Genomic DNA, 16,905 nt, shown 5'->3' with positions numbered 1-16,905 from the left:
GGACAATCTTATGTTAGCCGTCAGTTAAATGAACTTAGCCGTGTTATTTGCACATTCTTGCTTTGATCGCTGGCTCTCTCGACATGATTGTTTTAAAATCCATTTGCGATCCAATTCATATCTCTATTTATTATTTTCCCTAGACTATTTCAATCATATAAAGAGAGAAGCATAATGTTCACTTTTATCTTTATTCTCTTTGTGTCCTGATGATCTCAATGTATTTAAATTCTCAGCGGTTTTGTGTTTTGATCCTCGTGCTGGATAACTTTACTTGTCTAGATAAACTGCATTGTAAATAGTTCTGATTCTTAGCAAAATGGGCAAGTACTCAAAGCAATAATTCAGAAACAATATGAAAATTAATTACGATTCATGTCACACATGTGAATGGTGAAATATCCCAGTTAAGCTCCTTTGCAAAATCTAAAATGAACCCAGAAACATACAGTATAGTTATGGGGATTAATTTCATAACATTCAAGGCTATGGGCCAAGTGCTGGTAAATGGGATTTAGGTAGGTAGGTCAGGTGCTTCTCTCGTGTCGGTGCAGACTTGATGGGCCGAAGGGCCTCTCCTGCACTGTGAGATTCTGTAATTCTGTGAATATTTCTGTCCAAAAATGGATTTCTTTTTGTAAAAAAAAATGCATAAAATACATGTCAAAACATAATGCAACAAAACAAACAGTTCGGTATTCTGATGGAAACAGTTAGTATTGGGCGGCATGTTTTGAAACACTGATCCACTACGCACCAGCATTCACAGGTAAAACAGGGCCAGGATTTTGTATTCGGCAGGAGCGAATACACTGGTTGGGAATCCGACCGGCGCCTATGATCGGCTCCGCACTGCCATTTTACACGGGCGGGCCAATTAAGGCCCAACCAGTGTAATTTGCAACGGCGGCATCAGCGAGAAGGGGTGGGCAGGGGTGGGAAATCAAATGTCTGCTGGGTCCAATGGTGACCCGGCAGCTGAGTCAAAAGCAGCCGCGACAGCCATGCGAAGGCTGCCATTGACCTGGAGGAGCTTAATTATGGAGAACGTCAGTGATGAACACGGCAGGTGGGAGGGCAGGTCGGTGGGGTAGTCGGGAGGGCAGGTTGGTGGGGCAGGCGGGAGGGCAGGTCGGTGGGGTAGTTGGGAGGGCAGATCGGTGGGGCAGTCGGGAGGGCAGGTCGGTGGGGCAGTCGGGAGGGCAGGTCGGTGGGGCGGGGGGAGGGCAGGTCGGTGGGGTAGTCGGGAGGGCAGGTCGGTGGGGCAGTCGGGAGGGCAGGTCGGTGGGGCAGTCGGGAGGGCAGGTCGGTGGGGCAGTCGGGAGGGCAGGTCGGTGGGGCGGGGGGAGGGCAGGTCGGTGGGGCAGAGGGGAGGGCAGGTCGGTGGGGTAGTCGGGAGGGCAGGTTGGTGGGGCAGTCGGGAGGGCAGGTCGGTGGGGCAGTCGGGAGGGCAGGTCGGTGGGGCAGGGGGGAGGGCAGGTCGGTGGGGCAGGGGGGAGGGCAGGTCGGTGGGGCTGGGGGGAGGGCAGGTCGGTGGGGCAGTCGGGAGGGCAGGTCGGTGGGGCAGTCGGGAGGGCAGGTCGGTGGGGCAGTCGGGAGGGCAGGTCGGGGCAGGGGGGAGGGCAGGTCGGTGGGGCAGGGGGGAGGGCAGGTCGGTGGGGCAGTCGGGCCCATGTTTTTCCGACGAATGACTCGCTGCCCTCCTGGAGGAGGTGACAGGACGCTGGGATATCCTTGTCCCCAGGAACAGGAGGAGGAGGCCCCCCCAACCTCACCAAACATGCCTGGGAGGAGGTGGCGTCCAGGGTGAGCTCCCACGTTGTGGTGAGGTGCACAGGGGCGCAGTGCCCTAAGCGCTTCAATGATCTCCGTGATCGGGAAGGGTGAGGGACGTGTTGGCCTGGGTCACTTAGCACAGCAGTTAGGAGCGTCCCACCTCCCAGACCTCAGAGTTCCTAGAGTGTGAGTGGCAAATGTCAATGAGGCAGCTTCTGGGCAAGCGGGTGAACCCTGGCTGCTAGGGATGAGTTTTTTGCAGCTCCAGGGTCACGAATCGGCTGAACCCTGCGAGGTTTTCCTCAGGTGGGGTTGGCCAGGCTGCAATGGCAATGCAGGTACAGGGTGGACCCATCAACGCTCCTCTGTCCTTTCAGAAGAAGACATCCCACAATAACGCTGAGAGGTTGCGGACTGGCGGAGGACCACCCCACCTTCTAACCTTGAGTAGATATGAGCAGGTGGCCCTGGAGCTGGAGAGGTGCCAATCGCCCAGACCAACCGGCCGTGGTGAGGTTGGGGTGCCACAGGGAGATAAGAGTGCGGTGCATTGAGGTCAGAATGTCTGTAATAGCAACCATTCCACTGTTGTCTCTATATTGATGTGAGCCTCGAACATTGATAGTGGAAAGACAAGGGCCCCCTGATCCGGGTGCCAGGAATGCACAGTAACGGTGTAATGACTTCAACTAATGACGTCCTTGTTCTTCCTTTCAGGCTCACCAGAGGCCTGTCAAGTTCAGGAGCCTGAAGGCTCACCCCAGAGGACGCCAACCGTAGAAACACACCAGCGTCACACACACTCTTATCCAGGCAGGCACCAGCACAGGTACCAGCACCTCAGTGGGCATTAGATCATCGAATAGTATCTGGTGCACAGCGGTGAGGGCACTTCACACTCGATTGAGGTGCAGGCAAAGGCCGAGAGTGCTCAGGGCACTGGCAGTCGGAGGAGTGCTGGGTACCAGGAACATGCTCAGTCGGTGGCTGATGATGAGCCTCTGGAGTTGTCCCTGAAGCAGCAGATGCTGGAAGTCCAGCAGGGTGTGCGGGAGGATCGGGCGGAGATCCATGAGGGAATGTGTGCCATGGTCTCCGTTATGGAGGAGTCCATGCGGAGCATGAGCAATGCAATGACCCTCATGGCTGAGCACACTGCCTCCTCCATGGAGATAGTGGTGACTCTCATGGAGAGGCAGCTCCAGGAGCTGAATCAAGGGTTCCTGGGGATGCGCTTGGACCTGCAAGCCCTCACACCGGCAATGACCTCAGGTGGTCAGTGTCCGTGTGGGAGATGGATTGGGCACCCAGTATCCCAGCTAGGTGCCCGTCCATCAATGGTGAGCAGGGTGGTCCAAAGCCTCACGTTGGTGCACGAGTTGCTTGTCCTCTCTGCGGGCTCCTCTCCGGGCGCTCCGGATGACAGCAGCAGCTCCTCCGCCCCTCTGCCAGTGACCGTGGCATCTGGTGAGGCTGTGTCGATTGGGGAGATGCCAGCCGTGGCACTGGCAGCTCCCTCCCAGGCAGGGCCAGCACAGGCTCCACGGGCCAGAGGACGCCCGCCAAGGTCATCGAGGCCAACAGGACAGCAGAGTGAGCAGGCTGTCTCCAATGTCAGTGCCAGCGAGGGGGCAGCACCAAGACGTAGCACCTGCAAACAAAAACTTAAAGCACCTTCAGCACAACACGGGTTTATCACGTGCTATTTTTTCCTCTCACTTTCTCCTGAGTGTGCTCGTCCTCAGACTCACTACTGGACTCAGCTTCTGCTGCCAGAGCAGCTGCGTCAACATCTTCTTCCTCCACTGCGTCCCCCCCCTTTCCAGCGCCAGATTGTGCAGAGCGCAGCATGCAACCACTATCAGCGACACACGACCTGGAGGGTGCTGGAGTGTTCCCCCTGAACAGCCCAAGCATTGGAAGCGCATCTTGAGAAGACCGATGGTTCTCTCTGTCACAGCCCTTGTGGTGCCGTGGCTCCTATTGTACCGCTGCTCAGCTTCTGTTCTTGGATGGTGGAGAGGCGTCATGAGCCACCTTCTGAGGGGATAGCCCTTGTCACCCAGCAGCCAACCATCCAGCTGGACTGGAGCACTGAAGAGCCCCGGCACCTGGGAGTGTCTGAGGATGTAGGCGTCATGGGAGCTGCCTGGGTACCTTGCACAGACTTGCAGAATCTGCATCCTGTGATCACACACTATCTGCACGTTCATGGAGTGGAATCCCTTCCTGTTGACGAAGCTCACCCACTGGCGCCTTGATGGCCACATGTGTACAGTCGATTCCATCCTGGATGCACCCAGGAATCATGGCAAAGCCTCTGGCTCGTTCTGCCTGGCTGGCCTCGTCCGTGTGGTAGTGAATGAAAGTCAATGCCAGCCTGAACAGAGCGTCTGTCACCAGCTTGACACAACTGTGGACAGCTGATTGGGAGACTCCGCAAAGATCACCCACCGACCCCTGGAAAGAGCTGGAGGCATAGAAGTTGAGGGCAGCTGTGACCTTCAGCGCCACTGGCATGGGATGTCCACCCACACTGTTGGAGCTGATCTCAGGGCCGATCATGTGACAGATAGAGGCCATAGTCTCCCTTTTGAGGCAGAGCCTCCTTTGGCATTGCACCTCAGACATATTGAGGTAGCTGCATCGCCGCCTGTAAACCCTGGCGGCAGGATAGTGGCGTCTTCTGCGGCCCCTTCCACCTTGGACTTCCTGTTGGCCCTGTGCCCCTTGTGCCTGTGCCTCTCCTCCCACACGTCGCTCCCCTGGAGGCTGAATAGGGACATCTGGCCTCCTCCCCCTTCTGCCCCTCTGTTCCTCCTCAGAGGAGGTGTCTCCAGTGGAGACCCCAATCCCTATTCCCAGGGTAAGGGAAGGCTGTCTGGAAGGCCCTAAGTGATTTGACTTCTCCGGAGTCCTGAACTGAAGCCTGTTATTTCTGTAAAAGCAGTTCTGAAGCGAAATGAAGTTGTCCTGTTCACACAAGCAAGCAGCAGTAAGTTATAATCCAAAGTACTAACAACTCACATTAGCGAGCCCACTCACCCCTCTTATCCCGCCCGTGGAGGAGGGTTTTTGAAAATGTCGCCTGCCCGTTGCGCCTGTGCGACGCCCTGAAAATCGCACGGGCTGCGTAAAAACACAGACAATTACTGCCTCAGGGGCCTTAACTGGTTCATTAATTAATGGCGGGGCCGCCTCTACCCTAATAGCGCCCGCCTAGCGAAATATCGCGATGGTGCGTGGCGACGTCAGGACGCACGCCCGATGTCATCGCGCGCCATTTTAGGTTCCGGCGTGTCGGGCGCGCGCCCGCACTCCGAATGTAAAATTCTGCCCAGGGAGTTGGCAGCTTGAACCTTTTGTATACAAATCAGAAACCATTGTAGCTTTCTCGGGGGACACTATTCCAAGTACAAGGAGCAGCTAATTATGATTTTAATTTTCTAACATTAGAGGGCAGTAACTTTTAGACTTTTATATTGCTGCCTACTGAGACTTAGCTTGAAAACCTTTTTGATATCATTAAGTAATCGAATGCTTTCGTTGCCCCATAGATTTTTTAAATATAAAAGTACTTAGTTACGCAGTTTCAAGATAAATTCTTACATTCTGAGATAAACTTAGTGTCCCACAATCAGTCTTTTTACAGCAATATTGGTAATGTTGTGAGGAGAAATTGAACTACTTAATGTAAATAAAGTGAATTATTGCTTGAGAGAAAGGGGAAAAAATGTCAAATCAGGCTTTAATCTCATGAATGCTGAGTTACAAAAGCTGATTGTTGGAAGTTCATATTTTAAAAATGTAAGTTAACCATAAGCTTGGTCAACCAAAGCATTGGTTTAGTGAAACGCCAGTTAACGTGAATCTGCTCTGACATCCTCTTCAAACTCTTCCTCTCCTTCACACAAACTGTGGTATATTGTCATTTAATTTCATGAAAGGCCAAAGCTTCTGTATCTGCAGCACATTTAGATAGATTGAAATTGGAGCATTTTCAGACACATTTAAACAAGTTTTATGTGCATTAGTCCATGTATTTAATTAAGGAATACTCGATAAATAAAGTTGTTAAGCTAATCTCAGCTGTTTCCTCTCAAGCAGGCCCATGTGATACAACATGCCTTAGGAAAAAGCTTAAACAACGTGTGTTACTTGCAGGGATCCATCATTTTTATTGCTGGAATCCGTGAGTTCTGACGTGTATTTTTGTTGGCTGATGTACACTTCGGGTTGGTCATGTGCACCTGTTTGCTGTGGTAGCACCTGATAAACATTGATACCTGCTTCAACCTGAATGGATGGAAGGAGTTGCAGGATCAAACATCACAGCAGAGCAAATCTTCTTTCAATGAAAACATTTTAGTCAATTATAAAGATGGATTTAAGTATGAACATTTTAGACATATTTCAACATGTTTTATGTGCATTAATCCATGTATTTAATTAAGAAATACTTGATAAATAAAGTTGTTAGCAAACCACAGCTGCAGGGCATCAGCAACCTGACAGCTTTGGAAATATGAAATTTAAAATCAGAGATATGAATTCTTAGCATTCCCCACATGCTAGCATAACTTTTTGTACATTACAGATCACAATGTTTTCGATAAGGCTGAAGCATTTGCTGCAATCTTCAGCCAGAAGTGTTGAGTGGATGATCCATCTCGGCCTCCTCCGGAGGTCCCCAGCATCACAGATGTCAGTTTTCAGCCAATTCAATTCACTCCACGTGATGTCAAGAAACAGCTGAAGGCACTGGATAGTGCAAAGGCTATGGGCCCTGACAATATTCTGGCAATAGCACTGAAGATTTGTGTTCCAGAACTTGCAGCGCCCCTGGCCAAGCTATTCCAGTACAGCTACAACACTGGCATTTACCTGGCTATGTGGAAAATTGCTCAGGTCTGTCCTGTACACAAAAAGCAGGACAAATCCAACCCTGCCAATTACCTCTCCATCAGTCTACTCTCCATCATCATTAAAGTCATGAAAGGGGTCATCAACAGTGCTATCAAGCGACACTTGCTTAGCAATAACCTGCTCACTGATGCCCAGTTTGGGTTCCGCCAGGGCCACTCAGCTCCTGACCTCATTACAGCCTTGGTTCAAACATGGACAAAAGAGCTGAACTCCCGAAGTGAGGTGAGAGTCACTGCCCTTGACATCAAGGCAGCATTTGACCGAGTGTGGCAACAAGGAGCCCGAGCAAAACTGGAGCCAATGGGATTCGGGCAAAATTCTCCACTAGTCAGAGTCATACCTAGCACAAATGAAGATGGTTGTGGTTGTTGGAGGTCAGTCATCTCAGCTCCAGGACATCACTGCAGGAGTTCCTCAGTGTAGTGTCCTGTACATTTGTACAAGTGTCTTCAGTACATTTTGAAATTGTAAGCTTGAAACATTTTTCAGTCCAATGCTAAATTTATCTTCAGCCTTTATTACTCTGTGATTTGTGCACATATACGCCCAGGTCCTCTGCTCTTGCAGCTCCTTTTAGAATTATATCCTTTATTTAATATTGCTTTTCCATGTTGTTCTGACCAAAATGTGTCATTTCACACTTCTCTGCATTAAATGTCATCTGACACGTGTCCACCCATTCCACTAATGTTTATATCCTCTTGATGTTTATCACTATCCTCCTCATAGTTCATAACACTTCCAAGTTTGATGTGATCTGAAATTTTTAAATGATGCCCTGTACACCCAAGCCTAGGTCATTGATATAAAAAAGCAGTGCTCCTCGTATCGACCCCTGGGGAATCCCACTACATACCTTCTTCCAGTCCAAAAAGCAACTGTTTGCCACTACTGTTTCATGTCACTCAGCTAACTTTGTACCCATGCCGCCACTGTCCCTTTTTTACCAAGGACTTTGACTTGGCAAACATGCATTGTGGCTGCTGTGGTTGCTGACGTCATTTGGAATAGTGTTGTGCAACAGAGGACAATAGTTGCCCACGGGATAAAAATATCCAAGGTTTTCCAACACGGCAATAGAGATCTTGATGGAAATGAGGGGAAAAATCCTGATCCGCAGGAGGCCATGATGAGAAGGCAATGGGGCAGAGACCTGTGGAGTTAAAAGCCAGGAGGTTGGCCCCAAATAATGTCCACAACTTCAGCAGACAGGATGCATATTAGCTCAAAGAGCTGTAGGCTCGCTTTAAGTAGTGTTAGCAAGTAATAATGTAGCTGCCGATAGCATTCATGTTAACGAGCAGGCAGCATATAATTCATGTCACATCGAATGGGCATGGGGTAATTGTAGTGTGATTCCCTTGCCCATTTTCAGGTGCAATCCAATTTTTGTCTTCACTACCTCCAGATTAAGCCATAATTCTTTACACCAGACCGTTTATGAACCCTGACTTCCCTAAATTACCTTAAACTTTACATGTCCACTTTTTGTCTTGTTTGACTTGCCAAATCCTAACAACTTAATCTAAAACTATGTTTGTCTCCATCACACACTAAATTCGCAAAGTACACAAGTATGTGTCCTTATTTCTCACTTTGCACCAAATGCTCTATCAATACACTATACCCCTTTCACTTCTGCACTTCCTCCTTTACTGTACCCCTCTCTGCTAACTATCCATTGATGCTCTGCACCTAGGCTAAACTGTTGACTATTATATTATACACTGCAATACATCGTGTATTCTTGACTAGCAAGGCAGTCAAAGGTTATAGGGGATAGGCGGAATGTGGATTTGAGGCCGCGATTAGATCAGCCATGATCTTATTGAATAACAGAGTAGGCTCGAGGGGCCAAATGGCCTACTCCTGCTTCTAATTCGTATGTTCGAATGTTTGTGTATTCTGTCTTACATTTGGCTGTTGTTAACCCTGTAAGCCAGAGTCCTTATTGATATTGTTACTCTAGCAAGACCAGCAGTGGGAAGCTTTCTGCTGGTAAGCTAATAAAACTTCAGTGGTAACCAGGGCATACCAACAGACCCCTGAGCCTTGGCTCTGCCAGCTTATGTTTAAACTTCTTGGACATAGGTTAAGTGGATTGTCTTCCTCTGGGGGAAGTGTGTAGCTCTGTGTGGGGCAAACAGATATCTTACACATGTATATTTTTCATTATTTTGGTTTAGAGACTTTTATGGTGATGAGTTTCCAAGCACTAAGTGTACATAGCTAGAAAAAAAGTCCTTTTCAATCTCCTTTCCATCCCCATGCTCTTCTATACTAAGTAGCATAGGTGGGTCTGGGCCTGGATGATTTTATTGCTGCCATTAGTTCACCTTTGGAGGGCCCATGACAAGTATTTTGTCCAAAATAGCTCCAATGATTAATTTTTTTGTACTGTGGGAAAGATTCAGTTTCAAAGAGCAGCCACTTGTCATTATCTATTGAGATTGAGATTAAAACCCAAGTTTCCCTGAATGGGGCCCACAAAAAATTTCATTAGCATGGTTGGAACCATCATTAAACCTTGCTGCAAAAACTTCAAACCTCAGTAAATTACTTTGGTATTCGGTGACAGATAAAGAATTTTTATTGCAAAGTTCGTATTTGTTATTCTGCATGTAAGATTTTCTTTCTATATTGTAATTTATAATATTCTAAAGTCATGTATATTCAGGACTTTTGTCTTTTTGCATTAGAGTGAAAACATATGTCTACACATCGTACTATTTTCAGTTTGTGATGTTTCAAATACTCAAGTTGAAAATAATTTTCTTCCTTTAACAGGTCCCTGGTGATTTAAGTCAAACCTCCGAAGACCAAAGTTTGTCAGATTTTGAAATGTAAGTTGGCTCTTTCTTAACTTATAATCCTTGTAACTCTTTTTCATTGAAATAATTGTGAAAAGATTAAAGTTGTTTGATTCAATTTTATCTTGCCGCCTTAGCCATCAATATAAATTTTGTCTAAACATTCAATTTGGTGTCTCAGTGATGAAGAACAATCAAGTATAATCAGTCATCTGGTGTGCTAGCTGAAATTGGTCCTACTAGCATTTTGACCCTCACTGTGTTAAAGATGTACCATCATTTGGAATGAGAAACTTTTTAGATCTATGTGTTAACTATTGCAGGTTTCGATAGAATGGTTGAGCTATTACAGGACAGCAAAATTTTAGTTGTATGATGAAAGTAGTAGTTTCCTGAGAGAGAAGCTGTAGGAACATAGGACTTAGGAGCAGGAGTAGGTAATTTGGCCTTTCGCGCCTGCTCTGCTATTTGATAAATCTATGGCTGATCTGGTTGTGGTCTCAACTCCACCTTCATGTTTGCCTCCCATAACCATTGACTTCCTTGTCTATCAAAACCTATCGAACTCAGCCTTGAAAGAATTCAATAACCCAGCCTCTACTGTTTTTTGGGAAGAGAAATCCACATACGAAAGATCCTGTAAGAGAAGATATTGCTCCTCATCTCTGTCTTCAATGGGAGATCCCTTAATCTTAAACTGTGTCCCCTAGTTCTAGTGTACCACACAAGAGGAAACATCCTTCCAGTATCCACCCTATCAAGTCCCCTCACAGTCTTCTCAGTCAGTAAGATACCGCTCATTCTTCTGAACTCCAGTGGGTATAGGCCCAATCTGTTCAACCTTTCTTCATAAGGTAAGCCCTACCTCCCAGGAATGAGCTGAGTGAACCTACTATGAATTGCTTCTAATGCAATTCTATCATTTTTCAAATAAGGAGACCAAAACTGTACACAGTACTCCAGATGTGGTCTCACCAACACCCTGTACAGCTGCAGTAAAACTTCCCTACTTTAATATTTCATTCCAACTTTCCATTTGCCTTCCTAATCACTTGCTGTACCTGCATACTAACTTTTTGTGATTAATGTACCAGGACATCCAGATCCCTCTGTACCACAGAGTTCTGCAGTCTCTCCCTATTTAAATAGTATACTGCTTTTCTATTCATCCCGCCAAAGTGGATAAGTTCACATTTTCCACATTATACTCCATCTGCCAAATGTTTGCCCATTCACTTAGTCTATCTATATCCCTTTGTAGACTCTTTGCCTCCTCTTGACAAATTACTTTTCTACATATCTTGGTGTCATTGGCAAATTTAGCTACCATACACCCAGTCCCCTCATCCAAGTCATTGACATAAATTGTATGTAGTTGCAGCACTGTTCCCTGTGGCACTCTACTAATCACAGCTTGCCAACCTGAAAAAGACCCATTTATCCCTACCCTCTGATCCCTGTCAGTTAACCAATCCTTTATCCATGCTAATATGTTGCCCCTACACCATGTGCCCTTGTCTTGTCTAGTACTTCATCAAATGTCTTCTAGAAATCCAAGTATACTACATCTACAGGTTCCCCTTTATCCACCTTGCTTGTTAATTCCTCAATGAACTCTAATAAATTAGTTAAACACGATTTCCTTTCCACAAAACCATGTTGACTCTGCCTTATTGCATTTTGATTTTCAAATATCCTGCTATCTTCTACAGTCAAAGCAAACACAAAATACTTGTTCAACACCTCTGCCACTTTCTTGTTTTCCATTATCAATTCCCCAGACATACTCTCTAGAGGACCAACACTAGTTTTAGTTACTCTTTTCTTATTTAAATAATTATAGAAATTCTTACTATCTGTTTTATATTACTAGCTAGCTTTCTTTCATGCTCCACCTTCTCCCTCTTTTTTAAGTCATTCTTTGCTGGTTCTTAAAATTTGACCAATCTTCTGACCTACTACTAATCTTTGCAGATTTGTACAGTGATTTTTCAATTTGATACCATCCTTAAATTCCTTTGTTAGCCACAGATGCTGCATCCTTCTCCTAGAATTTTTCTTTCTCAATGGGATAAATCTTTGCCGAGAGTTATTTAATATAAGCCTGCCTTAAAAGTCTGCCATTGCATTTATACTGTCCTATCTTTTAACCTAGTTTCCCAGTTCACTTTCGCTAGCTCTGCCTTCATACCTGTATAATTACCTTTATTCAGGTTTAAAATACTAGTCTTAGATCCACGATCATCCCCTTCAAACTGAACGTGAAATTTAATCTTATTATGATCACTGTTACCTAGCGACTCCTTTACTGTGAGGTTATTGATTAATTCTGTCTCCTTGCTTATTACGAGGTCCAGAATAGCCTGCTCCCTGGTTGGCTCCAGAACGTACTGCTCTAAGAAATTGTCCTGAATACACTCTATGAACTTATTTTCCAGGCTGTGAATTAGAATCAGACTTGCCAATCTGATTCGCTCAATATACATAAAGATTAAAGTCACCCATGATTGTTTCTTACCCGCCCCATTTATTTCTTTCTATATACTCTGTCCTACAGTGCAACTACTGTTAGGGGCCTAAAAGCTACTTCCACAAGTGACCTCTTACCTTTCTATTTCTTATCTCTACCCAAACTGATTCTACATCTTGCTCTTTTGAGCTAAGGTAATCTCTCACAACTGTACTAATGATATCCTTAATAACAGAGCTACCCCATCTTTTCCTAGGCTTCCTGTCCTTTTGAAATGTCAAAACCCTTCAATATTCAGGTCTGAGCCTTGGGCATCTTGCAACCATGTCTCTAATAATAGCTGAGTGAGAACAACAGAGTGATGGGGCCTCAACTTTTTACAATTTACATCAATGAATTAGATGAGGGGAGCAAAGGCATGGTAGCTAAATTTGGAAACAACATGATGATAGGTAGGAAAGTGTGTTGTGAAGAAGACGTAAGGAGTTTGTAGACGCATGTAGGTAATTTGAGTGAGTGGGCAAAATTCTGGCAGATGGAATATAATGTGGGAAATGTGAAGTTGTTCACTTTGGCAGGAAGAATAAAAAAGCAGAGTATTACTTAAGTAGAGAATGACTTCAGAATTCTGAGGCGCAGAAGGATCTAGGTGTTCTCATGCATAAGTCACAAAAAGTTAGTATGCAGGTGCAGTGTTGTGACACAGCAGTTGATGAAGGCTGTTATTTAAAATCCCAGACGGAAACTTTAAACAACTGTCATAACCTTTTTTTCAATTAGTATGTTTTGAGTTGCAGCTCTAAATTCAGGAATATGATGACCATTTTTCAAGAGGTTTTTATATCAAGCTAAATGAAACATTTATTAATTTATATCAAGTTAAACACATAGACATGGCTACAAATTACTATCATAACTTTTAGCAAATTCCCAAATTAACCTCCACTATGGCAACAATAACCAATAGACTTAAACAGACACCAGGCAAAGCATTTTTTACCTTACAAATTCAAAATGAAGTTCCTTTTCAATTTGTTCCTTCGCAGATACAGTGGTAGGCTTACAGGCTTAGATCTTAGATGCCTCTGCCCTGCACACGCAAACTCCTTTCTGTTATACCCAGCCTTTCCCTTTGAATGCAAATTCTCATTGTATCACCAGGCCCTTTGAACTCCACCTCTTCTATAAATTAAAACCCCTTTCATAGTGCCAATGTTATTGGGTAATATGAACACATTGCTTGGTGTCTCCATTAATTGGCTACTCAAGGGCTTCAATTGGCAAATGGATGAGTGAACCCTCGATGCCTCACCTGCCTTAGGTTATATCACAGTGGAAGGGGGATAGTGACGGGCACAGCACTGCTGCCATGGTGCCCGATTTTACACCCCCCGGCGTGCCAAACTGCCCATGGGGGGCTGTAAAATTCCAGCCAATATCTTTCATCTATCTGTTACTAAAAAACATCGTATGAAATAATGCAGATGAAATCAGCCAAAAGGATGTCCAAAATATTAATATCAGTGGCCCTTTTTTGAAGTTCATTTTAAAAAGTGATTTTTACTTCAGAATCTTGCCTGATTTTTGTTTTTGTCATTTATACCCCAGAATAACCATTTTAAAGGAAATTTGTGGCACATTGATGGTCTAATTGCAATGATGTACTGCTCCTCCAGCAGTATCATTGATTTGCTGCCTTGTATCAGTACAAAGTGATTTTGGATGTGCATCAATGCGAGCGTTTTGTAATTTGGGAATGTTGTCTGACACATGAGCACACTGACACCAAACAATATCCTAATTTCTACCAAATATACTGTATTTCATCAAATTCACCATCGCCTACTTTGTGTATGATATAGAAGATGTAATAGGCGAAACTTTAGTGCAGGTTTATTTCGGAGGAGAGTGAAAAGCTAACTTCAAGCTGGCAGGGCAGATACACTTTGTTCTTCTCCGCTGATGCTGCCAGACCTGCTGAGTTTTTCCAGGTATTTCTGTTTTTGTGAGGGCAGATACACTCTTTACTCATTCCCCAGTAGATTTGTTTTGTGACGTTAGCTGTATAACTCAGATCTGCCAGCTGTGTATCACACTGTACAAATAGATTCAAAGTGACATTTTGCGATCTGTATCAGTAACACAATGGCACACAATTTATTAGTAGAAAATTAACATTAAATTCTGCAGTAAATTTTATTTGGATTTGCAAATTTGGTGATCAGTCGTCTAGCATATCTCGCAACGTCTTTTCTGTTTCAAGTGGTGTTTTGCTTTCAGGTCAGATACCTTCTTCAGTAATTTCTTTGCTCAGTATTAATTAAAGTGCGTGTGTTGAAGCTCAGCATTTTTTTGGCCTCAGTATTTCTGGACTCCAGTTATTTTAGGTAATTGCTGCCAATTTACGAGCTTGTCACATTAAATAACTCAAGGTTTCTGGTTTTAATTTCAAAATCTGTTGGAAATCTTTTCATCAGCTGGAATAATTGACACGTTTTGATTGAATTCATTTTGGTGGAAGATCAGCTTGGCCAAAACTCCCAGAGCTTTTCTCTGCATTTCCCTTCTCATTTATTTGTTGTCGCTGAATTCCTGTCCTTTACATTTACGCCATGTTTGTCTATCCTCTTGTAGTTTCTTGTTCTCTTTCAATTGTTCTGAGTATTTAATTGTTTTCACAATAATGGTGATTTATTCCTTCCTCAGTCTAACATGTTATTTTCTGCAGTTGTTACTTGAGCTTTCCTTTATTCTTTATTTTTGTTTATTCTGCAGTGGGTGATTCACTTTCCATTTTCATTTGAACAAACAGATGTTTGGATTTTTCACCACTTTCAATATTTGACTGACTGCTAGTCTGAATCTTATTTCTTAATCTATTTTCATCTTTCAGGTTGTCAATCATGCAAGCTATAGAACTTCTTGCAGTAGACAGCAGCATACCCGAGCACATATCATAACTTTTTGACCTACATTCCTGTTTCTAACATCTTCATTCGGTATCAAAATTGGTGACTGAGCTTTTACTCCCTAACGTGATAAGTATCTTGGTATCTTGGTTTTGACAGCATTCTGCCTCTTAGCATTTGTTAAATTCTATTGTCAATAACAAAGAAATAACAATATCTCTTTGAGAAGTAATTAATTAATCCGTATAGCCAGTAACAACATACCTTGGACTGATTAAACAGTAATGCATAAACTAACCTGAAAAATATTTTCTCTGTTTGGTTGCCTATGAACTGTTTTGCAGCAAACGGATATTTGCCACCTTATAATATGTGATATTGTTCTCACTGTTGTGAGTTCCCCTTGCTGGCTGAACTCATTATTAGTCTGTCTGTAATTATCACATTTTTAGCCTCTATCCTATTTGCATTCCAGCTCCCTTTGCGTCCCCTCACTTATGAAGCTTCCTTTGAAGCCCATTGTGTAGCATCTCATCTCAGTTGCAGCTTTCTTCTGCTCCAGCTCGTCACTTCAAATCTTGTCAGAAGTTCTTGTTTTGCATCTTGTTATTCACATCCTTTCATATTTAAATTCTTTATTCATAGCACTTGTCATCTATCTCCTCATTTACATTGCAATTGCTTCGGTGGCTTGTGACTCATGAAATTTTATTACAACAGCCTGATTGTATTGTGTTGAGTTACATTAGTATGAGCGATTTGCACCAATTTTCATTGTATTTGGCCAGGTGATCCAATATTTCCCTATTTCCCTTCTAATGTAGGATTCTTGTAGTGCTGCTGCATTGCATTGCTTGTCACTGTACTGGACACATTAGCTCAAGTACACTGTACAATTGATCAAAGTATTGGATTGTATTCAATTCATCCAATTACATGCTTTTCTCATTATGTGTAGCTTTTCTCCCCAGTCCTATTGCACCAGATCATTTGTCATCCTAATGAATTGCTGCAATCCAAGGATGATGTATTCATCACATTGTATTGGGTTGCATTGCAGCACTATTTATGGAATTGCATTAACACTGAGGGAATATCTCACTTTTCATACGCTAGGGCCACATGCAATGCATCCACTTAATATCTGGCTGCTTCCGTGCTCATTACTTCATTCAGTGCTTCTCACTTATTTTTATGGTGTCAAACTGTCACTTTTCCTCCTGCTCAAGTTTGAGTTGAGATTCCTGCATTTTACTCTTGCCCTACTTTGATTTCCCCCTGTTCTATATCGACCGTAGCAGAGAGAATAGGCAAAATATCACCAGACTGGCAGCATCTGTACCTGGCACAGCAGGATCGGATTTTGCAATTGTAACGGTGACCCTGCTGTCAGCGGCTGCTCTCATTACCCTGTGCAACCAATAGCCTCCGCAGGTAAATGGGAAATCCAAAGGTTGCTGTCAGTGATTCCCTGCAGCTCCACAGGGTGCGCTGTTAGAAATCCCTGCTGATGGCAATCTTTAGAAATCAGTGAACTGACAAGATTTCTTTTTAGGCCAAAATATGGCTGTCAAACCCCCTCCCCAACCACACACCCCTCCCACCCAAATATGGCTTGTTAATGAGGTAAAACTGACTTTTCAGTGGTGTACTAAGTACTAACGACAACTGAGCAATCCCTCTGAACCTGGAAAACTATTTTTCTATTTGTGTAATGCCAAATCTTTCTATAATGGTAAAAACTCCATAGCTATTCAATATTTCTTTTAAGCTTATGATATCTCAGCTTCCAATGCGTATGTCACAATCTTTATTTAATTCTCTGTAAAATTTATGAGAAATGATTACGGATAATCATTGTAGTTTACTTATTAGTTTGCCGTCTGTGGGAATTCTTCAGTGTGATTTGTTGCTTAACCTGCATAATGACACCACCTTTGCTGGAAGCCTGGTGATCCCCTTGACTTGGTGGCAGATACAAATTAATATTGGGGAAAAAGTGAAATCCACACCG

General features: G+C 44.1%; 1 protein-coding gene across 2 annotated transcripts in view; it reads left to right on the top strand.

Moving 5' to 3' along the window:
- The window catches only part of snx29 (sorting nexin 29), a 504,385-nt gene that overhangs the window by 333,163 nt on the left and 154,317 nt on the right, over nucleotides 1-16,905 (top strand). For both annotated transcript variants that reach the window (XM_078559132.1, XM_078559133.1), the window contains exon 17: nucleotides 9,490-9,545. In XM_078559132.1, the coding sequence (XP_078415258.1) occupies nucleotides 9,490-9,545 (56 nt within the window). The remainder of the gene's footprint in view (nucleotides 1-9,489; nucleotides 9,546-16,905) is intronic.

This window comes from Cetorhinus maximus, chromosome 15 (assembly GCF_964194155.1).
Source record: "Cetorhinus maximus chromosome 15, sCetMax3.hap1.1, whole genome shotgun sequence".
NCBI classification, from domain to species: domain Eukaryota; kingdom Metazoa; phylum Chordata; class Chondrichthyes; order Lamniformes; family Cetorhinidae; genus Cetorhinus; species Cetorhinus maximus.
This window is presented reverse-complemented; position numbering and strand designations above follow the sequence as displayed.